The sequence below is a fragment of the Colletotrichum jinshuiense genome, chromosome 15 (assembly GCF_051148585.1).
Source record: "Colletotrichum jinshuiense chromosome 15, complete sequence".
NCBI classification, from domain to species: Eukaryota; Fungi; Ascomycota; class Sordariomycetes; order Glomerellales; family Glomerellaceae; genus Colletotrichum; species Colletotrichum jinshuiense.
Genome location: NC_139308.1, coordinates 273,971 through 301,027, shown reverse-complemented (window position 1 = coordinate 301,027; position 27,057 = coordinate 273,971). Strand labels below are relative to the sequence as shown.

Below are 27,057 nucleotides of genomic sequence, written 5' to 3'. Positions count from 1 at the left end.
TGGCTGAGAAAGTGGAAAAAACACCAGCCCCAAGACCCCGCCCCTCTTGGGCCCCCGTGCCTTACACCAGTACGGACCCCTGCGGACCACCATGCGTACCGTTGGTTCGTGGTTCGCACAAGCCAGAAGCCCGCCAATGCCCGCTGGGCCATCCCAATCCCGTTAAGGACGCGCCAGACATATGCACAGCAAACAGCCGCCTTCGATGCCTCACGTCATTAACCATCATGTGCTAAAAAGTGGTTCGCCCGGCCTCTTATTCAGGCCGCAAGCCTGATTGACTGAATTAAATTCCTCCAATCAGCTGGTTATGATCTCTTCAGTATTGGTTGCGAGGACTTTTACGAAATTATGAATACCACCACCCACCAACAAACGGGACAGGCATTCACATTAACATCCACGTCGAGCCCGTTAACTGATATGTCACTTAAGCGTCTTCTGAACGATGTAGATGACGATGGTCATCGCCAAAACCCCGACCCGTCGTTTATATCCCCTCATGGCTCCATTTCAGGGTCCTCGCACCAGAGCGCCGACGACAACTCGGGAAAATGCCCTCGCCAGACCCAGTTCCAGGGCATGGGAATGAACATGGATTACACAAACAAAACCCCCGTTCTCGCCGAGAGCTCGTCTCTGGCCGATGTTTTCAACATTATCCTTTTCGATGACGAAAACCAGCATTCCGATACCACTGACCCACTTCGAAACCTGAATCTGAATCTTGGTACCGAAGACGCACCGTATAACCTGGATTTCGAGCTCGAAACAGGTGGCCAACAACGAATGGCGATGGCTTCCCCTGGTGGATCGTGCGCATCCCAGCCATCCTTGTCAGGTTCAGGGTCATCAGCAGACTCTATGCCTGCCACTCACACCTCTTCCTACGACCCTGACCATATCGTAATCGATTCAGATACGTGTTTACCGGCTGGGGATGAAGACTTTGATAAGGTTTGCTATGGGATGGTAGGCCGAACATTTTATACTTCCAACTCTCCTCATCTTCTCTTCACCCTGGGGATAAGAAGGTCACTCACAATAACAGCTTTATAATGTCGACGTGAAGTTAATAGGCGACATGGCCGTTATCGATTCGAAGCTTGACGCTGCTCACCAAGCAGTAATGACCTCAGGATTGATACAGTACCAATGCTTTGTTCTCTCAGAACAACAAGATCACGTACTCCTAACCTTCAAAGACAACACGGAGTTTGGCTACCTGCACTCAGGCCCCGGCAAGATACTTTCACCACTCTTCGGCGTCGTAGATTTTGAACCCATCGCACCGATTGTCGCCCTCCGGGAAACCATCGCCCGCGCCAAGAAGCCCGCTGAAGCAATGGTCAAGGTCGACATCAATGTCTATGGACCCAGGAGAACCGCCCAGGATGTTGGTGAAAAGTTGTCAGAGGGGAGACTCTGGTTACAGAAGCCGGATTATTCTAGAAGGGGCTTGGACTACAAAAACCCGCATATGCTGCAGCATGATTGGGTTGAAGAGTTGGACTTCGAAGTAGCAAGGCAGGTCGGCGGTGGCGGGTCGGCGAAGAGGCAGCCGAGAGATGAGAATTTGAGAAAGATAATGATGGAGGTTTACCAATCTTTGGACAAGAACAGGGACCTCGACAAGGTGGATGCAGGCGAGGGGCTCAAAAACAAGCTTTTGATGTGAGCCTACCCTACAAAGTTCATCGACTTATACTCACTAACCTACATCAGACACCAGCAAGAGGCGCTTGGGTTTATGCTGGAGAGAGAATCTGGCTGTTTTCATGAACGTTACCGTCTTTGGAAGCCAGTCATGTTTGACGGTAATAATTGGTATTTTTACATTAATCTCGCGCAGTGTATGCACTGAACTAACAGATGCAGGTACCGCCACAAGATCACTAACCTCAAGCGACGTACTACGCCAGAAGAGCGAGGAGGAGGTATTTTGGCCGATGAGGCGGGCATGGGCAAGTCCCTGTCTATTCTTTCTCTCATCGTCAAGACTCTTCAAAGTGGCCGAGAGTGGGCAGAGCAGGAGAATAGTAACGACGACAAGCTTACGGATATTAGCTATTCTGGCTCGACGTTAGTAGTAGTACCATCTGCCCGTAGGTGACCGTATGCACGGCAGGATTCACATATGCTGACATTTGAAGTCCTTATTCACAACTGGACCAACGAGATAGACAAGTAAGTCAACGCACTGAAAACATTGTAGGGCAAGACTAACGAGCAACAGACACGTCCAAGGCAACCTGAGAACAATCAAGTACCATGGTCCCGGCCGCGAGAAAGACATTGACAAGATCAAAAACTCCCAAATCGTCGTCACAACCTATAATACCCTCTCAACAGAGTTTAAAAAGAAATCTTCTCTACTTCATAAGATTAGCTGGTACCGCGTCGTCCTCGACGAAGCGCACATTATCCGCCGCACCGCGTCGACATTCTACCACGCCTGCCGAGCTCTGTACGCAAATTCCCGTTGGTGCCTCACCGGAACACCCATCCAGAACAAGCTCTCGGATATTGCCGCCCTCTTCGCCTTCGTCCGCGCCAAGCCGTTTGACGAGCCCGCCGTGTTCCGGCGATACTTCGAGTTGCCGTTCGAGCAAAGCGAGGAGAACACACAGATGGTCATAGAGCGATTGAATCTCCTTATGCAATCTGTCTGCTTGCGCCGAACGAAGGAGTTGTTAAATCTCCCAGGGACCAGAGAGGTTATGAAAGAGCTGACTTTCAGCCCCGAGGAGCGCGAACAGTACGACGCAACTCTCAAAATCTTCATTCGGGCTCTCAAGGTGAAGGTGGGTGAGTCTTCAAAGTCCGCGATGTCCCAGACCAACCTACAGATGCGACTGCTGTGCAATCACGGGACGTATCAGAAGAACTTCTCTTGGCAACGAAAGGCATACCTTCATGATGAGCGAGAGACAGCTGCAAATGCACTCGGTCGGAACGTAGACATAACATGTGGCGGATGTCGCCAACCCATGCCTATTCTTGGGTCGAGCAAGCTGAGAAATGATTTTGAGGAGCAGTGCGCACACGTAATCTGCTCTGAATGTTTAGAAGACACAAAAGAGTCCAAAACTTCTACCAAATCTATAAGGCAGCATTGTCCTTTGTGTCAGGATTGGATGAAATCTGTGGAGACGCAGCGGCAAGCACTCCCGTTGGTCGGCGTAGATGGACCGAGTGATGCCGAAGACGTCGAAATGGAGGATGGACCTTCACATCACACTCCGCAGGACAAAGACGACAGCTACTTCAGAACAACAGGATACTCTACGAAGATACGAGCGTTAATCAACGATCTTCGGGTTGATCTTACAGAAACAAAAAGGCAAGTTCACGGCCTCTAATTCAATGCACATCACTAACTCGATACAGTATCGTCTTCTCCTGCTGGACCAGGACACTTAACTTAGTGGAAACGCACTTGAAGCAGGTGGGAATTGCATATTTACGCATCGACGGCAGCGATTCTCAAAAACAGCGACAAGAGGCGATGTTAGAGTTCGCTAATAGCCTAGACAATAGAGTGCTGCTCACAACCACATGTGTGGCCGCGCTTGGGTAAGTGCATTTTAACGAACTAATGCGCTTTTTTGCTGCATGAGCGTTTTCGTGGTTATGCTTACTGATAACATTGTCGGAAAAGTCTCAATCTTACCTGCGCGAACCGTGTCTTCATCATCGAGCCTCAGTGGAACCCGAATATAGAGGATCAGGCAACATCACGAGCCTTACGACTAGGCCAGAATAGAACAGTTACAGTAACGCGATATATCGTGAGAAATTCAGTAGAGCAGGTTTGTTATCTAATTATGATTGTATGTTATAAATTCTACTGCTAAGTGTAACTAGCAAATGCAGTCCCAGCAAATCTCTAAGAGATTAATTGCAGCTATACCTTTTAACGAAAGTATCTTCATAGATACTATCGAATAATAAGGCGTATAGAGGGTATAATATACCTAAAGTACTCGTTAGGTAGATAAAGTACGTTCTAGGTACAAAGTACTTTGTAAGCTACTTACACCTTATAGTAGTTAGGCGATTTATTAGGACCTATAGCTAGACGTAGAACCGGGGGGTAGTAGTAAAATAAAACAGTAGCGATAGAGAGATACAAAATACTATAATATACCTGATATTACTATATACCTTTACCCTAATGCGCCGGGCGGGCCCCGGCTAGCGCGCTGCTCTGCGTGTCTGCTGGAATAACGCCCTGTTGGCTGCCGCCGCTTCCTCCTCCTCCGCCTCCTCCTCCTCCTCGCTGTCCCGGATCCTTTCCCACGCCCTCTTCTGGCACATGTCGCACGCCTCCTCGCCCTCCTCGCACGGGAACCGGTCCGTCCGCCTGTCCATCGCCTCGTCTGACACCACCCGTCGGCACTCGTCCCGGCTGACGAACCTCCTCGTCCATTCCTCCCGTTGGCTCTCCACCCCTTCCTGTTGCTGCCCCTGACCCTGCCCCCTTCTTCCCGTCTTCTGCCGCTGCCGCGGCTGTTGCTCGTCCTCCCGCGTCGTCGTCATTCCTCATCCTCATGAACGCCGCTCGGCTGCACACCACCACTGACACGCTGCGCCGACCGTCCCGTCCTGCCTGCACGCTCTCCTGCACGAAATCCCGCAACCGCAACGGCATGCCTACGTGGAAAACCAACCACACGTCTGCCACGTCGATCCCCAACCCCAACGCGTTTGTCGCCGCTATCAACCCGCCTGCCTGCCCTTCGCCCTTCCTCCATACCTCCAACCGTGACGCCTTGCCCTCTGTCGTGTCGACCGTGCTGTAAAACGCCGGGCAACCCAACGCCTTGGCCATCCGCTCTACCTCGTCCATCGTCGCGCTGTACACCACCGCTTTGCCCCCGACCCCGTGCCGCAACCATGATCAGACGGCCTGCCGGCTGCGCTCTTCTACTACGCTTAACGCCTCTGTCTCGTCCCTGTCGTTGCCGTTTTCTTTGCCTTTGCCGTTGCCTTTGCCTTGGCCTCCTTGCTGCTGCTGCTTCCCGCTACCATGTCGGCGCCTACCGTTGCTGCTGCTGCCGCCGCCGCCGCTACCGGCCTCTGCCTGCCTGCTCTCATCTACGACGACGACTCTTACCCTAATGCGCGGTGCGGGGCGCGCCCGGGTGGGGCGGTCCGCGGCCAACGGCGCGCTGATTGGCGCTGGGGCCCTCCCTCCGTGCTGACTTGACCACCCAGGTGACCGGCTGTATAGTGTAAGTGACCACTCGGTAGGGCTGATCAGCCATTGCCAACACGGTTGTATAGACCGCCAGGCTGTTACCTTCTAAATGCAGTCAACCACTAGGCTGGCTGCAAATCTAGTGTAAGTGACCATTAGGTAGGGCTGATCAGCTGTTGGCAACCTTAGTTAAAACTTAGATATAAGATAAAAATAAAAGCCCTATAGGGCTTAGTTATATATATATTATAATATACCGTTTATAGAGACGGTAGATATAGGTTACCTTTTAATATAAAATGTAAGAAAGAAGGAAGAAGAGGAGGAAGAAGGGGGGGAGCTTCTTTAGTTTTTTTACTTTACTTTTATTTTTATTTTTATATATAAGTTGTATTATACTTCTACTTATACCTTTACCTTTACCTAATCTAGGTGTCTACTATTACGAAGCAGGATTTCCTTAGCAGAAGTAATTTAGGGTTGAAAGTAGCTTAATTTATCTAAACTAGGTGGGCTGCGTAAAGCTGGCTTATGTACGTCGGTTTCGCGTGAGGCGACCGCCGACTTCGCGTAGGCCGGCCGGCCGCCCGGGCGGGCGGTCTGCCGGGGCAGAATAATGCAACGGGATCTCGCGCTGCGTTGCGACAAAATACTTGGCAGCTAGGGCAGAGGGGCCGCAACACCTGCAAGCCGTATTACTACGACGCTCTCGGCTTCCAGGTTGGGATAGATGTCATGGCAGACGCTGGGAGGGAGACTTTCCGAAGAAAATGGGGCTATCAGGGGTGTGATTTTGGGGCGGCGGGCCTTCGTATATCAATCGGGTTTACTAGCCATGCGCAAAAGGATACGCTACTAAGCCGGGATATCCGGGATGCCGGGAAGTCCCGGTCTGACACCGGAGATACCAGACCAATCAGGTCGCGGAGATTCACCCATAATTCCACGACCAAATACCCACTAGGGAACGGCAGGCAAGCTGCCTGTTGAAAAAGCTTCCCGTTAGGAAAGTTGCTGCGGCTGCTAGAGTCAGGATATTTCGAAGTCCCCACACTTTAAACTCCTCAACAGGAAAGGCTTGGTTTCTTTAGATGCGTTTGATTGGTTTCCGTTACTTCTCAGGCCTGGCTGAAGGGAGTCGACCCGAGTCGGCCAGCATAGCTAAACTTCGGTCCCGACAACCGTCAACAACATCCGAATTTTGAATACTCAACTTTTATAAATGTTAAATTGTGGTTTTGGGAAAGAAGTAAGAGATTACCGGGATTCCTCACCTTTAGCCCTATTTCAAATCAAAATTCAAGTTCAATAACATGAACAAGCTCCACGACGTAATCATTGTCGGAGCCGGTCCTGTTGGCCTACTCCTCGCCTGCGAGCTCGGTCTGGCGGGCATGTCTGTCCTGGTCCTCGAACGCGATGCCGCTCCCGAATCCCCTGGGAAAATACAGCCATTCGGCTTTCGTGGCTTGCACGCGTCTTCAATTGAGATTTTGAACCGGCGCGGCCTTCTCGACAAGTTCTTTGACCCTTCCGAACGGCCTCACTCCCCACCGAAAGCTGAAGGCGGTTTCATGTTCGGCGGTCACTTCGCCGGCATCATGCTCAACATACACAAACTCGACTTGACCCGCCACAAGTATCGTCTCACCGGGCCATCTCTTATGCCTGCAAGAACGACCATCGAACAGATCGAGACCGTTTTGACTGAGCGCGCCGAAAGCTTGGGCGTCAAGATCCTCCGTGGGCATGGATTTGACCACATCGTCCAGGAAGACGAGAATGGTGTTACAGTCGAGGCAGGAGGAAGCGGCAAACACTTCAACGCCAGATGGCTGGTCGGCTGCGACGGGGGTCGAAGCCGAGTTCGCAAAGCCGCGGGGTTTGAGTTTGATGGAACGGAAGCGACCCTTACTGGTTACAGCCTTCGATGTGACATCGACCACCCAGAGAAGCTAGAAATGGGCTTCAATCCGTCCGAGAACGGGTTTTATATATTCTCACCGTGGGGGATGTTTTCTCTGATGGACTTTGATGGGGGCGCTGGCCAGACACAGGAGCTCACCCAAGAACGTATGCAAGACGTACTGGAACGTGTCGTTGGGAGGACAGACGTACATATCACCAAGCTCCATCTCGCTTCGGGTTGGACAGACCGCTGTAAACAAACAACGAACTTACACAAAGGTCGCGTCCTGCTCGCAGGAGACGCTGCGCATATCCACCCACCCTTTGGCGCCCAGGGTATGAATACTGGTCTGGGTGACGCGATGAACTTGGGTTGGAAGCTGGCTGCTACGATCCGACGGGAAAAGCGCGAAGGTGGCCTGTCGTCATTCAAGTTGCTTGCTACTTACGAGAAAGAACGTCATCCGATCGCCACTTCGGTTCTCGATTGGGCCCGCGCACAAGCTGCGACGATGCAGCCGACTCCGACTGGCCGGGCTTTGCGGGCGCTTGCGAACGATCTGATTATGACGGATGATGGAGTCAATCACTTCATCGACAGAGTATGGGGTCTTTCGCAACGATACTTGCTGGGCGATAACGAACATCCCCTGGTCGGCCGTAGTGCGCCTGACTTCACTTTTGAAGACGGATCGAGACTTAACCCGAAGTTAACAAAGGGTCGGGGGTTGCTGCTTGACTTCAAGAAGGACGAAGCCCTAAAAGCGGCAATTCAGTTGGATGAGTATAAGGGACTGATTGACTACCTTGACGGAAATGTTCAGAGCAGACTAGGTATTTCTGCTCTTCTCATTCGATGTGATGGCTTTGTTGCTTGGGTAGCGGAGGAGTCTTTACAGCCTGATATCGCTAAGCTTCAAGATGTACTTAATATGTGGTTCTAAATCTAACATAGCGTTTAAAAAAAGAGCTATAAGCGTATAGCAAGAGTTTTTTGGTTGTTTAACAGTAATATTAGAGATAGTGGATTTTCTCCTTTTAGTAAGTAGTAGAACATCCGCTCTATTATATTATAGATTTCGTTATTTTATAGTTCGCCCTTTTTATTTAGGTTGTTATATTAGCCTTTAGTGGTGTATGCCGTGGGCAAGAGATGGCCAATCGCGCCATTGTTACCCTTGGCCGCCGACTACCAGCTTCAGAATGCCAAGCACTGCGGGGTCGCACGTTGAGAGAATTCATATCCGACGAGGCTTTCCACGCGTGACAAGATAAGCGTGTCAATGGTCGCGACCCCAATATCCAGCCTCTTCACAGCCTGATCTCGCTCGGGGACTACGAACTTCCCAATGCTGCGAGACTATGAAAAATGATGCCGGGAGAGGTCAGTGCGATAGCTTCATCTGTAGGCTTTTCACCATGTCAAGAAGATCGGAACTGGTAGGTACCGAGCAGGGTACAGAGGACACGACTGCCCATCGTCGACTTATGCTACCGCGGTATTTAAAGTGATTGCCACTGAAAATGCTCATCTAAAGCCGTCCGGATTCGGAGCCCCTCTCTATGAAGGTCACGAACCCAACTTGGAGTAAGGCCCCCCTTAGAGCGGCGGTGTTATGACGAAGATATTTGGTCATTAAATCTATCTATTCCAACAGAACTATTGCCGTTCATGGCATCGGGGCTCATAGAGATTTCATGTGGAGTGATCAAGGCCTCAATTGGCTCGGCAAGCAGAGTATGGCAGCAGCGGACGGTCGCCTTCACGGACCTTGAGTGACTCGGTCCTGAAGACGCCCTCGGGCTGTTTAGGTTCATCGCCATATCGCTCAGCCGCCTGGGTACAGAATTTCGGCAGTTCTTCCACAAGATCTTCGACATGGGCATACTATCGAAGAATTGGAACTTTGGCACCATAGAGCGACCAGTACGGCCCCAAGGTGCTAGAGAATGCCACAAAGCAGGTCGTTAAAGAGCAGCTTGGCGACGAAAAGGCGCGTATGTTAAAGGAGGACAGTCCGTCGTGTAGAGCTTTGGTGCTAGCCACCCTCCAGGACGCTGCCGACAACCGCGGGCCGCTCTTTTCTCGTACCGCGAGCCACAGGCCATGTCGGACCTGGCTGACATTCCCACCTGGCAGGCCGCGCGCATGACTTCGGTGGCCTCGGCCTTCTCCCCGCTTGGCATAGGCGAGCTCCATCTCATCGCCGTAGTCATGGAGACTAACGATCCGCTGGGATGTTGAGTTGATGCATTCTTTCGACCCCGAACTTCGCTAATTGCAAGGCTTCTGGACTGGACTCCTCGGCACCTTTGGCCCCGTCCGACAGACCAGCTGCGTCTTTATTATCGGTACCGGTATGCCGTCCAACCAGGCCCTGTCTATTATTGGCCTCGTTGGCTCGTGGCTCGCTATTCATCCAAACTCGGTCTACAGGGCGCTGGCTAGAATCGCAACCAATCAGGCCGCTATAAAAGTGCGTTCCGACGCATTCCGAGCACGGGCACTAGGCGCGCCTAGCAAGCACTTTAGGCATGTTACGCCCTCTCTACGTCCTATTACTCGATAGATCTTATGACCACATATAAAAGCTGAAGTAACGAAGGGAAACAAAAGAACAATAGTAAGACTAAGAGAGGACATCATAATACTGAAGGTGTACTGGTAAACCTAATTATAAGTATATAATCTTTAATAAAACTTGAAGCATAAATAAAAAATCAGTATAACTATTGGAATTACAGGGTATCTGTTGTATACAACAGGACTGCCTGTATAGGCTGGAGCTCGCCGAATATCTATAGTATATTTAGAAGCTGTAAATCGGTATGTAGAAGGGAAAGTAGAAGGTTGGCAGCGGCAGCAGCGGAAGTGTAGATATAGCTGTTGGCAGCCTGGAGACGTAATCTCCGGGCTCCGCGGCAGAAATTCAAAGGTCTGGAACATATGTTGCTTGACAACTACGGGTTTGGATTCATTTAAAGGTTCAAAGCTCACAAAATGTCCCACATTTGGTCTGGTGAATGCAAGATTGTGTTGAAGCTCGATGAAAGCGAAAGAGGAATCATTGGAACGGAAAATCCACTATGATGAGACACTGCGATCGTTAAGATTCCGGCTACCGTAACCCTGGGTCCCCCAAAAACGCCCAAATGTAACCGTAAATTTCGTGATCTGGTATCTGCATCTGACATGATATTATGCACCTCCGTTGCTTCACTCTTTAATAAAACGTCTTCGATTGAATATATATATATAAATGGAGCATACGCAGACCACGAGGGTTGACGTGCCTCCTATCATAGCCTGTATGAGCTACAACTACTTCTAGCAATAGCTTCAGGTGTCGGCCCTTGGACAAAGAGTGGTTCTAACTGGAAGCGTGGCGGTGGAGAAGACAACTTGAATGAGGAATATCTCCTAGAGATGCTAGTCCTATACGGGCCATCGTCATCCATCTCCGAGGCATAAACGATATCATTGGCCATCTATCGTTGGCTTGAAGACAATACGTTAGGCGTCCCGTTTGACATCGTAGGTGGTCCAATTAGGCAAGATTATTTGGTGGGCGGCCAGGGGACAGCCGTTCCACTGCTTCCGGCGGTAACGAAGCACCTCGTTAGTAGCGGCAGTATTTGTGGAATTAGCAAAAGAGTGGGTCATTGTTCACTTCTGCCAATTCCAACCACTTTAGTAATTCTGACAGTATTGGCACAGGTCACTAGCAATTGCTACTGTCCCCAGCAGAAAGACCTAAGCCTCAATACGGCCGTGCCAGGACAACACATGGCACCATGCGAAGCGCGGTCCCCACAACGGCACATTTGTGGAAAGCATCGCACTGGGCTTTCTGATGGATTTGTTCTTCAGCTCTTTCAAAGACCCTGGAATGTGGATTCGGCTGTCCATAAACTACTATGAACCCCTGCACCAAGCAAGCCAAAGGCCCGTAGCCCAAAATGTGATTCAAAGCTGAAATTGCTGCATATTGAGAATCTTTTGCCAGATCTGGCTCGCTTATCCAGAGTTGGCCAAGCGCAGTGATGCCTATTGGACGTCGCAGTTCGGACCTGTCGACGTGCAGCTGCAATACTTCCCAATCGGGGCACGCTGTCAGATGTTCGACGGTCTGGAGGCGCCTATAACGCTCCACCCCTGCTCGACCCCCCCAAAAGAGCTCACGGGGACCTCTCAAAGAAGCAAAGCTTTTCAGGTAGCCACGGGGGTTCATTTACAGGCCTATGGGTTGCAAAGAAAGAGAGGCATGGGTGCAGCAACTGCAAGCAGTAATTGATTGGATCGGCAGATGGCAAAGCAGAGCTATTGATGTCGCTGGATCCGAGCCTAGGCAACTTCCGACTGACAATCCTAGATACTCAGTTCTAGTTTTTTTCAGCCTTCGCCCGAAACCTCAGTCAATTGGATAAGCTGGTGATGCTTGGCGCCCTGGTCTGACAAGTTCAGCTTGCCTCGGGGCTTCCTTAGCCCCAGTCTCAAGGTTTAAGAGACAAAATAACTAGTTGTCCAGTACTAGCTTTCAACTAGCTGCTTTGATGAGGTACGAAGCGGCGAGAGGAAGCTATAGAGGTAAGGCTTATAGTCTCGATTATTGGATTTGTAGTATATAAAACCTGAGGAGCTCATCATCAAAATCTACTCTGCTCAACATCATTCACACTCTCGCCTCTGTTGTTGTTTCTCCTACCTCGCCTACTAGCTCAACCTTCAGTATCTTCAAGAATACAATAGGGAAACACTACACTATTATATCAAGATGGTTAATCATAAGTCGATTATTGGGGCGTTACCTCTCATCGTTGGCAACGTAGCTGCTTCACCCTTCGGGCTCTTCGAGCGCGCAACATGCAACCGAGACAACCTTTTCCGTTGCTTCATTGACCAGCGTTATTCCGCTCAGGCTAGCGATTACTGCGCAGGTCTCACCCCTTTCACGACCACCGTTGCAACTATTACGGCCACAGAGTAAGATTTGGTCTCCAGACCTTTGAAGGATACCAAGCTAAAACTTACGCTCCCTAGGACCTCAACTGTCTGGACTGATGTGGTCGTCAGCACCCACACAGACACTGTCACCTCTACCACCACAGTCTTCACCGCAACAGTACCGTCGGCGACTGCGACAGTTACCGGGTTCTATGGCGAGCGTGCCCAGAAGATGAAGCGCGCTGATGCTGCGGCACCTCCCAAGTGCTTGACCGACGGCGTGACGTACCCGGCTGCTCGGATCACGTCCGCCTGCTCTTGTATTGATGTTCCTGCCCAGACTGTTAGCATCACTTACACAGCTGGCACTGTCACTGTTACAGATGTAAGTAATGGTAACCAGGACCTGAGGGTATTTTCATAGCTAATAGCCGTCTTAACAGATATCTACTTCCCTTCTCACCGCTTCCGCCACCGCAACAGTCTGGGAGACAGTATCGACCGCCACTACTGATGGTGTTGCGACTGTCACTGTCATTCCAACCCCTCCTCCAAACCTGGACTTCGAACAGGGCAACCCTAACGGCTGGAACTACTATGACAACAATCCCGCCGGCTGGGATGGCGATGTTGTGTCCGTAGCGGGCGCCAACGGCCAGGCCACTCAAGCGTTCCGCGTCATCAACCGCCAGTACCTCGGCTTCGCCGGCCTGATGATGAATAACCAGTACTTCCATCTCAAGGCTGGATCTCGATACAGGGTCAGCTTGTCGGGCAAGACAACCACTTCCGGCGCTGGTAACACTCTCCCGAACGTTTCGCTCAACGTAAACACCAGAAGCGGCTTCGGCATTGGCGCGAGCTGGTATCCCCTGCAGAACGGCGTCGCACTGGGCAATGGTTGGTACAGATTTAGCGGGGAGTTCACCGTTCCGGCGCAATACGAGGGTGACTTTGTTGTCAATATTGGGTACACTAGGAACCAGAACTACGTGGAGCACTTTGTGGACAACATCTCCCTTGAGAAGATCTGATCGAGTTAAGCTAGCATAAACAAATGGCGGAGCTGCTAAGACGTGCCTTGGATGGAAGTTGATAATTAAGGAGCTTAGTTTCATATTCGAAACAAATTAATTGCTGAAACGTGCTTTTGTATCCTAAAACCTAGTGTATCGTAGAGCCTGAGTTTCAACGCGCTCACGCCGCTATTGTTGATAATAACAAATCACTCATTAGGCATCCTTGCACCCCGACCCAAAGAAAACTCTCGTAATGGCTAACTAAAGCAGTTACTCAAGAATCATCTCGAGGAATCCTTATCGCCGCCAGGATCGGCAACCGTGACGAAATCGTACATTTGGAATCCTATGGTTTCTGTGACAGATCAATTCATCACCACTAACCGCTTCATTCACAGCAACAAGGCCACCCCACCAATCCAGACAGCGACAACAACCACCCTAGGCGAAACTTCAGCCTCTATCAAAAGTTTAACTAGTCTAGGTTCTGTAGGAATCTCGGCGAGTAAAATCAGTGAAAGCTACGTGCATAAGATATGCCGAATCGAGAAGATTATGTTTGCGGATGTATATAGTTCAACCAACCAACTCAAATTAAATTTATCTTGATTCCTACTTTAGCCCTGCGAATGGCCTTGATGTCTGAAAAATTTGAGTTGTAGCATAGTGAATCTTGAATTTTGTCCAGCCTGCTCCTGCCCGCGTTTATTGAAGACGAAAATATCGGAACTCCGAATAACCGAGCACCAACAGAACTTGTTTGAGCTTGGTGGATTGGTAAGGTCCTTTGCCAATGCTCAGCGCATACGTATCGCCATTGAAGAGGCAACAAAGCGTTCAAGTCACTAATGCGACAGGCCGACAGAGACGCAAGTGTCTTGATGAAGGCCAACAGTAGACAATAATAGCTTGGTGACGGGGCATAAATGACGTAGCGTGGTGCTGTGTAGGTTGTAATAAAACGACGGAAACCGATGAAGAGAGATGTTTCACATCGTAGTAAGTAACACGCTCGCTATCTCCAGTATTGTCACGTTGGTGAATTTATGGTCGCGCCACCCCACCACGACAGTCTGTCGTCCTTACATAGTGCGACGCTTTTATTACATCTGCGATGCTCCCAAAGAAAGACTTGAACACTCACGAGCACTGCGTATTACTGCTCATAGGTATGAAGGGTAAGTCAAGAAACAACACTCGGGTCTCAAGCTGGAAACAGAGAATTCCCTAGGCTTTCAGTCGATCTCATCGATGGCGTTGATAATAAGATATCTCATATGGGATCGATGCCGGACCGACCATTTCAGCAGGTGTTTAGCGAAGGGGCATAGGGGCCGGTGTCTTCTTTGGGGGTGAAGTGGAAGATTTTGATATCGTTCATGGTGTCTCGTTTGATTCGGGACAGAAACCGTGATGGTGAAGATAGCTGTTACAGTAAGAGCTGAAGAAATCCCGAATCCTAAGAAAAGTCAGAACAAGACGAGGTGAGGGAGAGAGAGAGATTAAGTCGTACTGACCCGCTTCAGCTTTCGATAGGTGAAAAGATTAAAGGAAGGGCTGCATAAAATATCTCGATTACAGTGTGTAATCAGAAGGGAGTTGAAGGTGAGATTGAGCAGTTGAACGGTGAAAGCGTCCGGGGCAAGCTGTATGTTGGGGATGGATCAGGTGAAGTTTGAAGGTTGGCGCATGGTGTGGTGGGTTTTGGGGGACTTGCTCCTTCCTCTATCGTATTTTTTTATTGGCTTGTTGATTTTTGGAATGGAAAGAAAAGAAGGTGAAAGACTTACCGTGGAGATCCTCAAAGGTTGACTCAATAGAGGAGCATCACATTTAGTACCAAGCCTGACTCCATTGTCGTAGAAATATGGTTCATTATTGCTTTCCAATAGTCCTCCTATGCCTGAAAAAATTGTGTCGAGAAGTTAGCCTGTGGCGATGACTACGATGCAACAGCTTTGTATATTATTAAGACGCAGCCTTCCTTGCTCCTCGTCATCTTGGGCTCTACCACCCCACCTTCAAGTCAACCCCACCGACAATAACTGCCTCACGGGGCCATCACAGCCATTACCACATGGATTCCTTCCCTGTGTTGCATCGACCCATAGCCATTGGTGTTGAGCGTGTGTGAGACGAGGCAGCAAAAGATGGGCGGCTAAAAGTCACAAGGAGCGCCTCCAAATCGGATTAGGTAATACGGGGTGTGGGCACTTCACGTTGTTATGTGGCGCGGTTGGTGTGCTACCATGTGGTGTGAGGCATCGAGCATGGCCCAGAACGACATAAACTAAACTTCTCAATTCCATTCCACTGTCGTTCCTGGGACCGCAAATACTTATTCGAAAATACCTGTTTCAAAGAGCCGCCCTTGGAAATTAAAACGCTTTCCGAAACCAGTTGGACAATTCAGATTAAAACATCAGAGTGCTGGCGTTTTGTGACGATTTCCTCCTCGCATCAATTCGTAAACGGCGGCGGCCCGGCGGGCTGTACTTCGGCGTCGCCCCACCCGATCCGGAACAATCCCGGAACCTGCCACGCATTGGCAACGCCGGACGAAATAGTTGGTGGGGAGAGGCGCGATGAGCCGGCGAGCAAGTTAGCAAGCAACGAACCCCGCAATGACCAATAGTCCACGAGTTTTGTTGACAGTAGCCAGGAGCGGATGCTGATTGCCAGCGAAGTAAACCGACTATAAGTTCCGGGAACATCAGACCACAGCAGCAGCTTCAACGAATTCAGTTTCGACAGACACAAATCAAAAGTTTCGGTAATAACGGATCGTTATGTTCTGCGATAAATAGCTCCACGCATACAGTGACCTGTGGTGGCAGAGGTAACAGAACCATGACGCGAGGATGCTGAGGAGGTAATAGGATGGCATTACTTCTTGACCAACGATGACCTTTGGCCAGGTCTAGAGGACGGACACTTGCTTGTGCCCCTTGGGACATAGTCCAACGAACGAAAAGCGGGGTAACCGGACCGCCAGAACGCTACGGCAGCCTGCGGCGACCACTAATTAATAGTTGAAACCGTTTCCTTAATTAAAGCGCCTTTACAGAGTCTCAAAGGTTATTCTTGATGAGTGGTCCCCTCGTAAAGGGACATTGTTCTTGATAAATGCAAAACTTCTCAAATACGGGTAAGATGAGAATGTTTCCGAGTGTTTTGCCCAGTGTTTCTTAGTTGACGGGTGCCTGCTGTAGATTGATTGACGTTGGCAGGGGTGTGGGTAGACTTGGCTGAGCGTGTTCAGTCACATCCGCCTCGGGCAAAACTTTCCCTGGTCTCCTTGCATCCTCGAAACAAACAGCATATCTCGACGAAGTCGAATTATCTACTTGCACGAATCTCACTAATGCGGCCAAGTCCGTCGTCTTATATGTTTGTGCCGTCCGATACTGTATTTAGCCATTGCTCCATCTTCTGCTGGTCCGACGGAATTGGTGCGCTTGACTTTAGTACAGTTAACGTGAATAACATAACATGCAAACCTGCGCCTTGTCTTGGTCGCCAGGCGGGGTGACGCTTGGCGATCGGCATCTATCTTACGCCCAATGTCTCTCCCTAGCACACCCCATAAGCACTGAAGTCGCCCCCGGATAGCACGGTTGAAATCGTTTGATTTCAGTCTCAACACAACTTCCTAACCATGGAGGAAAGCAGAAACTCCAACGCCGCCATGCCGGCGTCCCAACTCCCCAGCATCGACGACCAGCTCGTCACGCCCGACAATCCGCCGCGGACAGACCTGGACGGCATGGACCACGCGCGATGCGCCGCCCTCCACAATTACCTTGTTGACTACTGCCTAGCGGCCGATGGCCGGCTCGACCCAGCTGCTGGGACCGGCCGCGCCACATACTTCAGCACGCACGGCGACGCGGCCGAGGCCGTCCGTTCAAGGCTGCATCCCTCCCTGGCCGCCTTCCTCGCTGCAGCACGCACTCCCGACGCCCCGCTCTTCTTCTTTGTTGAAGGTATGCCGGGCCCGGGCGGCGACTTCAACGGCCTTTTCGACAACGAGACGGCCGACAATGAGGACGAGCCCGAGGACTCCATCGTCCGCCTGTACTTCTCCCACATGGACGCCTGCGACGGCAAGTCAGGCGGCGGCATGCTCTACCACCAGGGCCGCCACCTCGCCTGCTTCTTTGTGCACCCGGACGACACCGAGTGTGCGTTTCCAGTGGATGAGCACCCGCAGAGCTGGCATCCTCTGGAGACCATCCTCTCCAACTGGATAGGCCTGATCCGCCTCGGCAAGGTCGTCGCCTCTCCAGCCAACGAACCGGCCCTATACGGCGGGGTCAAGATCGGGAATTGGGAGTGGCGACCGTACGGTGACGGCCAGATAGCCGGGTGCATCAAGGCGTGGGATCGGCTCTGCGACGCCATAGAGGTGCGTCGTCGGCAGACCAGCGGCGCCGCTGTCGACGGTGACAACCGTCCGAGCGAGCCACTGCTTACGCCTGCGGCCATGGACGAAGCCAAAATCCCGGATCCCTCGTTCACGCGCGCCTTCGTGGGCCTCGCGCGCCGCCCCCAGCACATTCGCCAGATCGCACCGGGGCTCTCCCTCCCTCCCGCCGACGCGGCGGCTTTCGCCGCCGCCCAGCCCTTCACCCACCTGCCCCGGCGCGTCCCCCAGTGGGACGGTACAGCCCGGGAAGGGATCGTGCCACCCGTTTACATCTTCTTCAGCGAGGAGGGCGCTCCGCAGGTTGACGTTTCTGACTGGAAGTCCTCATTCCGCTACTACTGGGATGACGGGCACGGCGAAGTGCCAGACGGCATCGCATTCCCGTCCCGCGTGCCGCCAGGTGTCTACAGCGAGTGCGTCGTCCGGTCCGAGCCCGAGGCGACCGAGGAGGCGTTTCGGCTGCCGCTGCCGTTCAGCCTGTACGGCGCGCGCTTCAGCAGCGGGGACGAGTTGAAGAATAGGGCGGTGGACGAGCTGTTCCAGCATGGGTTCAAACCTTTTGGAGGGAACTCAAATCGGCCGCAGCGCCTGGAGCGGCTGCTGGACCACTGGGCAGGCCTGGTCGAGCGAGGGGTTTGGTCTGTCGGGCCGCACGGGGTGCAGGGCTCGATCGAGGTGTTTAAGGACGCTACTGTGAATTGGGCCGATTATGCGATCCCTTCGAGCTGGTAACCGTGGATGTTGATCAACGAACAATTTCTTTCTTTTGTTTTGTTCTCATGGTAGTTAGCCAGATCTCGACCGCCTCCATTAGGATGCTAGCGCTTTCACATCCTCCGTAGTACTCTAAATTACATAAAAGGGGTTTCCTGATCAGAGGGTGGGAACATTACAGTCGCTTCGCTAATTGAACGCATGCACTTCCCTCCCATTGTGAATGGGTGTTACTTCATGAAAGCCGTAAGAGGCAAGCAGCTCAGCGAGATACAAACCTCAACAGCAGGAGTAGCAGGAGACAAGCTAGACTACAGAAAAGGCACCGTCCCAAACCGCTTCATCGGCTCAGGGGACACAGGCACCGCTATAACAGTTGGACCCCTTGCAATAGTCGTCCCCGTCGCCGCAAAAACCGTGTGTCGAGCAGCACGCCCCGAACTGCGTCCCCGTGCACGTCTTGTTCCCCGCATTGCTGGGCCCGCACTCCCCGTTCGTCGACGGGCCGCCTATGTCGGGCTCGCACTCGCCCGAGTGGCAGTTCCCGGGTGCACAGAAGTCCGACCCGGACCCGCAGAAGCCGTAGATGCTGCAGCAGCTGCCAAACTGCGGCGTGCACACCGTCTCACCGTAGTCCGGGCCGCACGTACCGTCCTGCGTCTCGGACCCGCCGCCACCACCACCGTCATCGTCATCATCGCCGCAGTACTCGGGCCCGCTGCCGCAGAAGCCAAACGGCGAGCAGCAGTCGCCGAACACGGTCCCCTCGCATTTGACGCCGCGCGGGCAGGTGCCGTCGGCAGAGGGCCGCTTGGGTGTCACGGGGGCGACGCAGACATCGTAGCCGAGCCAGAGGTTGGTGCACGCTTCGTTAAGGTACGTGTTCCACTCCCATAACCTGCCGGCGGCTAGATTGAATCGCTGGTTCACCGTGAAGCAGTCATCGCCGGGCGCGATAAGGTAGTAGTCGCCGCACTGGCTGATGGTGCCGCTCTGCGTCGGGTTGGCGGGCGTGGCGGTTTCGTAATAAGTCGGCGAGCCTGTAGCGCCGGGGGCGGTTATTGTTGCGTTGGGTTTGGGTGCCGTGCCGCCCGGCGATCTGTTGCAGAGCCTCCCGCGTCAGTATACCTGGCACGTCGCAGTGGTATCAATCATGTCTGGCTGAGGATTTTGTTTTTTGGACTTGCCCTTTGCATACGCGCTGCCCTGCAGCGATGCCAGAACAGCTCCCCTGGATGTTGCGGTTCCAGCTGAGGAACTGCATGGGCGTGACGGTGTAGGTCGAGTTGGAGTATCTTTCGGCGAGTTGATCGCTGGATGATAGTCAGCTCACGCATACATCTTTAAATGCCCAAAATATTCTCGCATGTCATTCGAAGAAAAAGAATTACCATGTTGGACGGTCCCAGACGATGTCAAGTTCGCACGGCAGGGGCACACAAAGCGGCTTGTCGAAAAAGCAGATGTTATCCCCTGTGACAACCCGCGCATCTCCCGTAGAAATATTGTATCTTTCCAGGAAAAAAATCTTAGTGAGGGGACGATGCCTTGACTGAAACGTGTTCCAAGTCGAAATACTCACGTGTCAGATAGGTCGTTGCAGGTGAGCCAATTTGCCAGTGGCTGTATTGTCTGCCCCTGGCAGGTCGGCGTCACCGTCGTGGACGGGCCCGTCGCCGTCGCTCCGGTAGTAGTAGTGGAAGTCGCCTCTCCCACGTATAGCGTCGAAGCCGAGGTGGTGTAAGGAAGACTGGTAGAGCACTCGCTCTGGATGTCGGCAAACTGGTCGATCAGGTAGTCCGTGAAGTTGGCGTTGGGAAGCCAAGGGTTCAGAAGGCGCTTGCGGTATATCTGCAGAAAGCAATCACTGCAGTACTGCGCTGTGTGTCAGAACCTTTCTTTCATGCTCTTGTATTCAATATTTCTCTTACCAGATCCTTGTCGTAGAGGTTCTTGATGGCAGACATGTCGTCGTCGACCTCGCCAACGTCAAAGCTCGGGTCCGCGCACTCGGGCGCTACGGTGCTGTTGTCGTCACTGTCGCTAAAGCACATGTCTGGGTCCCAGCGGATGTAGTCGCTGCCTTGCCACGTCTGCGAGTCCAGGAAGCACCACCTGGACGCTGCCTGATCACGCGTGCACACGAGCCCGGCATTGTAGGTGAAGGTCAAGGGAAGTGCCCTGGCCTTGACGATGACGCCGTTCTGGATCGTCGTCTCCTCTGCGCATACGCTGTTGACTCTAATCTCCCAGGCCTCGAGAGACTCGGAGCACGCAAAAGAGCAGAGTTGCGTGACGTCAGTGGGCGTCCAGTCTAGAGTTTGTATATGAGAGGCATGTCGCTGATGATTGTTTGACAGTCAAGATGAGGCCAGGCTTACAATGAATATCTGCGCCTTGCCCAGCAAGATTGACCAAGGTCTCGTTGCATGTGACAGTAGTATTTCTGCGAAAGTGTGCATGTCAGTCAAAGATATGTACTCGGATTTTCATGGACCATGTGGTTGGCCGACTTACAGTGCTTGTAGGCAGGTGTTGCTTAGGGCAAGCCCAGCTACCAGGGCGTCTGCGTTGTAGGCTTTGTATAAGGTGAAGTCGGCTGAGGTCCAGGCTGTGAATGCAACGAGCAGGACAGCCCAGTACAGCTTGGGGGAAGGCATGTTGGTTGGAGCTGGGACAATACTGCTCTTGACGCTTGGCTCATAAATCTCACTTCGACGAAGAAAGAGGGCATTTAACGCCAGCGTAGAGCTGGACATGCTGACGACTGCCTGGTGAACAGATCTAAGTAGCTGTCGGAGAGAGCGGGCTCATGATCCCAGACAAGACGAGGGGGTTTGAGACCAATCTAAGACGGCTATGGCCAGGCGACTATTAAGTGTGACATTGTAGATAAGCTCCCGGCTTGTCCCTTTCAATAAATCGTCATATCTTACACGATTTCTAAAACTATAAGCTGCCAAGACAGTAACCTCGACACATGTAAATCCACACTCTTCTACAGTCTCTTGGCCCTCTATAGACTATGTAACCATATAAGACAATTACATTCTACTTTTTTGCTGGGCGGTCATCTTAGGTGCGGGGTTGTCTCACCCACCTGCTTACATCCTCCCGAACGGGTAGTAAGTAGTACCTACGTAGCCAGCATAAGCAACGTTAAGGGGTCGGCCGTGATTGGTGATTGGGTGACCAAGCCAATATCAACATTTGATCGGCAGAGCGTACCCTTGTATGTGTGTGACGGGATCACTGCAATGGCGAGGATAGGAGAGGCAGGCCGAACATGCCCCTGACATGATAATTGTCGCGTTGAAATAGGAATTAGCTCCTTGCTCTTGTCGAGCACTTTCTAATGACTGGTCCCATACGCCGTCAGGTACTATCTGCTTGTAAGATAGACAGCGGGTGTCCTATTGCTTTAACTTGATTCAACCAAGTTCTACCAGCTTCGCAAACGCAGTAGCTTTCTTACCACGATGCAGGCCCTACTTCTGTTCACCTTGTTTTTACTTCTTGCCCGTAATGGGTGTTCCCAGGCACCAGGGCAGGGCGGCAACAGTTCCCAGCCATCAAGCCCAGGAAACTCGTCTGCACTGCCTGCCGCATCCAACCGGCCGGCCCCTCTGCCGAGGAACTCATCTTCAACCATAAAGGCTCTCTATCAGGCATACTCGGACAAGACGCCAAAATTCAAAAACCAACCTCTGATCCAGTTCCTGTCCGACAATCCGGATGTGCGGCTTGACCGCATGAGTCCAAACTCCCTTTCTCTACTGGAGAAGAGACAGTCGGACGACCTCCCAGAGGGCGTTTGTGCACCCGGACAGCCCTGCAGAAATGGCGCCTGCTGCAGCAACACGGGGGTCTGCTCGTACGCTCCAACGAGCTGCGCTCCTGACGTCTGTATCAGCAACTGCGATGCCAAGGCTCCTTGTGGGCAGTATGCCGACCCCGCAAGTGCATCATGCCCTCTGAACGTCTGCTGCTCCCAGCACGGGTTTTGTAGGTCAACGGACACTTATATCAGGGGCCTCTCCTGGGTCTGATGAATTGAATGCTGACTCGTGACTTGGATACATACAGGCGGCAGCACTTCCGAATTCTGCGGCAATGGATGCCAGGAGGGCTTCGGAAGCTGCGGGCCTGCGCCCAGCCCGTCGTGCCCCAGCTCGGGCGGCGGCGCGGTCGGGGAACGCCGAATTGGCTACTACGCGAGTTGGTCGACCATGAAGTCGTGCGATGCCGTCCCGCCTGAGGACCTGGACGTGTCGGGCCTGACGCACGTTATCTTCTCCTTTGCCTTCTTCGACCCGTCAACTTTCCAGATAACGCCCATGGACGCCAACGCGGGGACGCTCCTGTCGCGTTTCACGTCGCTCAAGCGCAGGAAGCCCGGCTTGGAGACCTGGATCGCGATTGGTGGCTGGTCGTTCAATGACCCCGGCAACGTCCCCGACACGCGGCGCGCGTTCAGTAACATGGCTGGCAGCGCGGACAACCGGAGGGCGTTTATCCGCGGGCTCCTCAATTTCATGCAGACGTACGGATTCGACGGCGTGGACCTGGACTGGGAGTACCCCGGCGCCGAGGACCGCGGCGGCGTTGCGGCCGACTATGCCAACTACCCCATCTTCCTCTCGGAGCTGCGGGCGGCGCTCGGGACGCGCGGCATCAGCGTCGCGATACCCTCGTCGTTCTGGTACCTGCAGAACTTTGACCTGCCAGCTATGGCGCGCAGCATCAGCTGGTTCAACGTCATGAGCTACGACATCCATGGCGTCTGGGACTCGAGCAACCGGTTTACGGGACCTTTTATCCGCCCGCACACCAACCTGACCGATATCGAGAACAATCTCGAGCTGATGTGGCGCGCCGGCGTCAACCCAGCACAGGTGACGCTGGGACTGGGCTGGTACGGGCGTTCCTTCACGCTGGCAGACCCGTCGTGCAACGTGCCCAACGGTGTGTGTCGCTTCACGGCCGGCGCGAACCCCGGCCAGTGTTCTAACAACGCCGGTACGTTGACCAACTCGGAGATCAAGCGCATTCTGGCGTCCGGCACCGCGACAGAGTCGTACGACGCAAAGGCTGGCGTGAAATGGATGCATTGGAACAACGACCAGTGGGTCAGCTACGATGACGGCGTGACGATGCAACAGAAGATGGATCTGGCGAGCAGGCGTTGCTTGGGGGGTGTCATGATTGTAAGAAGCCCCTAATCAACTTTGCAACAGATTGATACTGACCTGGGCGCTATTGGCGGACGGCAGTGGTCGATCGACCAGGACAACACGGGCGCGAGCATGGATGACATGCTAGGCATCGGCGACGCCAACGGGGTCCCAGACTCGCTTAAGCAGGGGTACAAGGACAAGGCAGCCGAGGCGACGCGGCGGAAAGCCGTGGCCGACAGCTGCTACTGGTCCTTGTGTGGCGGGCAGTGCACCGACGGCTACTTTGACGTGACCGAGTCGCGCGGCTCGCCGTCAGCCATCCAACGGAACACCCTCTGCGCGCCGGGCGAAGTCCAAACGCTGTGCTGTGCGCCCGGGACGACCCTAGGGACCTGCAGGTGGGAGGGGTTCCGGGGCGTCGGCTTCCCCTGCTCGCCCGCATGCTCGGACGGTAACGCAACGCTGGTTGCGCGCAACACAAACTCGTATCATACTAACCAGGACGGCCAGGTCAGGGACCTGACGTGCATCGGCGGGTACCAGGCATTCTGCTGCTCTGGGTTCGAGCCCTCACCTATCACCAACACGGGCAACCTGAACCTCATCGGCCAGGGCGAGCTCGGCGGTAGCAGCACGGAGAACTCTCTCATAGTCCGGGACGAGCACGGCATGGTGCTGCACAAGAGGGCGAAAGGATCTGTGGGGTGGACCACCATAGCTCTGTGCGCGGCCATCGGAGCGATCGGTGCTATCGAGACGCTCGGCCTGGCGCTCTTGGCCGGTGGCATCTGCGCCGCGGTGGCGGGCGCCGTTGCCGCAATCGGCTTCATCGCCGGCCTGATCGGCGACTTTATCGGCTGGATCTTTGGCGGCGGTGTGCGCGGTCCCAACAAGGGCACGCCGACAACCATCGGCACGCGCAGCGCATACGGCCAGTGGCCGCTGCTCGACTTCGGCACCGGCGGTGGCGGAGGCGACGGGGACAACTGTGACTGTGTTGTCACATACACGTGCTTTTACAACATGGGCTGGGACGAGGTCTGTGACAACCAGCGCTGGGCCATCGACAAGGTCCTGGGCGGTCAGACCGTCTTCCAGCCGGACGCCGGCCGACCTGCGGGCCGCAAATACTTCTCCTGGGCAGCCAACCAGCGCCACGAGGGATTCCGAACCAGGGCCCAGGAGCGGAACGCAAATAATGTGGCCCGGTGCCAGCTGGATGAGTTCCCCATGGGCGACCTCGAGGAGTCGGGCGGGAACCAGCCGCAGGCCTGCCGTCTCGTCAACGGGCCCGCCAACGCCGCGCAGGGACGCGACTACAGCGCCTGGAAGAGAGCGCAATGGCGCCCTTGCTCCTCGTATAGGCGCAATGAGTGCAACATCCGGGACAGGGGTCCGCCGGCAACATGGTATGCGAGCTTCCTTGTTCGCGTCAGTGATCTCTTCTTCCGCTAACACTGCTGTTTTCTTTCTCTGTCAATAGGAAATTCGGAAGGCTGAACGGAAATCGCGGCAGCGGAAGTGGCAAACGCTTCTTGAACGCCTACGGCTTCGACTCGCAGACGCAGAACTCGCTCTGCTTCGCCACGTTCACCTGGGCCCCATTCCCAGGGAACAGACCCCAGGGAACTTCGACCGTCACTGACCATGGCTTTCGTGTCCTCGATGATGACCCGTGAGTCACTTCTTGTGCTTGAATTGACATATACTTACATGTCTGACGTGGCGCGCTAATAATACTTTGCGGGAAAAGGATGTACGGAAGAGCCTACGGGTGGGAGCGGCAGGGCTGGAGGGACGATCCTCGCCCGTATGCTGCGTCAAATCGACCAACCGACTATCAGCCCAACAGCTTTCAAAAACGACAACAGCACCCACTCACGGCGGCTGGCAACAGCACCAAAGCAGATGAACAGGAGGCCGTATGTCACGTGGACCAAGCTGCCCGGCAGGAGGACAGCGGTGACCCCGACCTCGACGGGCTGCAGTTCGTCGACTTGGACGGCAACCCAGTCGACGGGCGGAGCTGTGACATCATCTACGACGACAACAGCCCAGAGTCGCGCACGCGCATCGTTATCGACGAGGATGGCGGCGTGGTGGACATGTACGTTGAGGACGCAGACGCTGACATGTGGGGAAGAGGAAAAGGCTGGGGTGAGGGTGTCGACTCTGCTGCACCCGAGAGCCCGGTCACGGTGGTCACGTCCGCCACGACTGTACCGGCCTCTGCGCGGCCGGGTAGTGGTAAGGCGTCGCTCACCGTCCCTGCAAGCACGACCTTGACCAGAAAGAGGGTCAAGACCGTGGTCACGTTTGCGCCGGCTCTGTAGTATTGTAGTTTAACAGGATTCCGACTGAACCGCTATCTTGGGGAAGCACCAAAGACCAAGAATATCTAGCATTATTACCTAAATTTACCTCTCATGCTCGAAAAGTCCGGCACACCTTGTTTGACAGCTTCTTCCTGTGACCCTTAGGGTGGCCCCAGAGTTATCGTCGGCTTGCTTGCATAAAAGTTTGACTCTCCAGAGGCAGGCTTGTTCATTGAATGCGCCATAGACATATAGAAGAGCATCAGGCATTCTCTGGTATTATATGCCAGTTCTCTAGCCTGTGCGGGCTGGAGCGTTCAATAGAACGCAAGGATAACTCGCAAAGTGTGCGCGAATTGCGGCGATATCTGGGTTTTCTCGAATACCTTCCAAGAAACTAGATAGCATGATTATGCCGTTGTCGAAAAAGGTCCACGCCATCATCGGTGGCACGCGGAGTTGCTCGCGTGCAACCCAGATAACGAAAAGTTGGGTCTCGTATATGCAACGAGATCCTGTCACCTTTCAAGCTCTACGTGTCGATTGTAGAAGTTCATTGATATCATCAGCTCGGTTGGGATCAGACAGATGGGTAGGTTTTCTTTGGTATCAATTAGGCTGACTGTATTTGCTCGTAAGTAAATGACAGGCTGATTTATCAGCTGATGATTTGGTTATAAAACTGTTCGTTGAATCTTGCTTCTCACTTTCAGGGGAGCCCTAGCTTGATGATGGCATCGAAACCACCTGTTCTTTGTTCTTACCCGTTGACCGAGCATAATCCCTCCCCAAAGCGAATTATTGTTCGCAAACCTTCTCTTGGTGACTCTCCAATCCCACTGCCGTGACTCCGAGAGAAGCGAGATCCAGCTGAAACTGACAACATGTGCTGCAAGAGCTCGGTCTCATCAGTTTGATGTGTTTCTTCTGCCACATCGAAGTCGTAGCTTCTCTCGATGTTCCGCCAAGAAAAAGCTGAGATAAATTCTTTGTGTCCAGCTGATGCATGAGCGTCACAGCTGGATTGTGACTGTATTGGTCGGTTCCATTACCCTCCCGGCTTGTCCCGGGAGTCCCAGCAACCCCCCCTGCTACCGGTGTGGAGCAATATATACATGAGCTGTTGGTGTTGCAACACGTCCCAACATGTTTGTTGGAACTTTGCCTCTTACCCCCCATTTCATCTCCTCCAGAGCTGCAGGAGCATTTCAAAGTCGCAAAAAACGGTCGTGAAAAAGACGTTCTAGCAGGCTATACTTTTCTATGTTTCGACATATGGCAGGCGACCGGGCTTCACCAACAGCAGCATCTGCACAGCTCCCCGGTGGGCTGTCATCTCCTGTTGCT

At 53.1% G+C, this 27,057-nt stretch overlaps 7 protein-coding genes across 7 annotated transcripts; 5 read left to right on the top strand and 2 right to left on the bottom strand.

Annotated features, from left to right (window-relative positions):
• Positions 1-423: 423 nt before the first annotated feature.
• On the top strand, positions 424-3,951 carry EsH8_XV_000040 (uncharacterized protein; the record flags this gene model as incomplete). The annotated part of the gene is made up of 9 exons (XM_083274081.1): positions 424-972; positions 1,052-1,674; positions 1,726-1,827; positions 1,879-2,105; positions 2,154-2,187; positions 2,237-3,343; positions 3,391-3,576; positions 3,662-3,812; positions 3,868-3,951. 9 exons carry the CDS (start codon positions 424-426, stop codon positions 3,949-3,951), a joined length of 3,063 nt encoding a protein of 1,020 aa, XP_083120613.1.
• Positions 3,952-4,197: 246 nt separating this feature from the next.
• EsH8_XV_000039 (uncharacterized protein) lies at positions 4,198-4,852 on the bottom strand (the record flags this gene model as incomplete). Its single annotated transcript, XM_083274080.1, has 2 exons — positions 4,198-4,524; positions 4,760-4,852. 2 exons carry the CDS (start codon positions 4,850-4,852, stop codon positions 4,198-4,200), a joined length of 420 nt encoding a protein of 139 aa, XP_083120612.1.
• A 1,664-nt stretch (positions 4,853-6,516) lies between these two features.
• Positions 6,517-8,055, top strand: EsH8_XV_000038 (uncharacterized protein; the record flags this gene model as incomplete). Its single annotated transcript, XM_083274079.1, has 1 exon — positions 6,517-8,055. One exon carries the CDS (start codon positions 6,517-6,519, stop codon positions 8,053-8,055), a length of 1,539 nt encoding a protein of 512 aa, XP_083120611.1.
• A 3,831-nt stretch (positions 8,056-11,886) lies between these two features.
• EsH8_XV_000037 (uncharacterized protein) lies at positions 11,887-13,090 on the top strand (the record flags this gene model as incomplete). Its single annotated transcript, XM_083274078.1, has 3 exons — positions 11,887-12,095; positions 12,153-12,441; positions 12,500-13,090. The coding sequence occupies 3 exons, from the start codon at positions 11,887-11,889 to the stop codon at positions 13,088-13,090; spliced, it is 1,089 nt and encodes a 362-aa protein (XP_083120610.1).
• Positions 13,091-16,733: 3,643 nt separating this feature from the next.
• EsH8_XV_000036 (uncharacterized protein) lies at positions 16,734-18,236 on the top strand (the record flags this gene model as incomplete). The annotated part of the gene is made up of 1 exon (XM_083274077.1): positions 16,734-18,236. The coding sequence occupies one exon, from the start codon at positions 16,734-16,736 to the stop codon at positions 18,234-18,236; it is 1,503 nt and encodes a 500-aa protein (XP_083120609.1).
• Positions 18,237-18,566: 330 nt separating this feature from the next.
• On the bottom strand, positions 18,567-20,878 carry EsH8_XV_000035 (uncharacterized protein; the record flags this gene model as incomplete). The annotated part of the gene is made up of 5 exons (XM_083274076.1): positions 18,567-19,317; positions 19,801-20,093; positions 20,150-20,532; positions 20,600-20,664; positions 20,736-20,878. 5 exons carry the CDS (start codon positions 20,876-20,878, stop codon positions 18,567-18,569), a joined length of 1,635 nt encoding a protein of 544 aa, XP_083120608.1.
• Positions 20,879-22,058: 1,180 nt separating this feature from the next.
• Positions 22,059-25,728, top strand: EsH8_XV_000034 (glycoside hydrolase family 18 protein; the record flags this gene model as incomplete). The annotated part of the gene is made up of 5 exons (XM_083274075.1): positions 22,059-22,092; positions 22,305-23,425; positions 23,492-24,804; positions 24,912-25,070; positions 25,149-25,728. The coding sequence occupies 5 exons, from the start codon at positions 22,059-22,061 to the stop codon at positions 25,726-25,728; spliced, it is 3,207 nt and encodes a 1,068-aa protein (XP_083120607.1).
• Between the last annotated feature and the right edge of the window lie 1,329 nt (positions 25,729-27,057).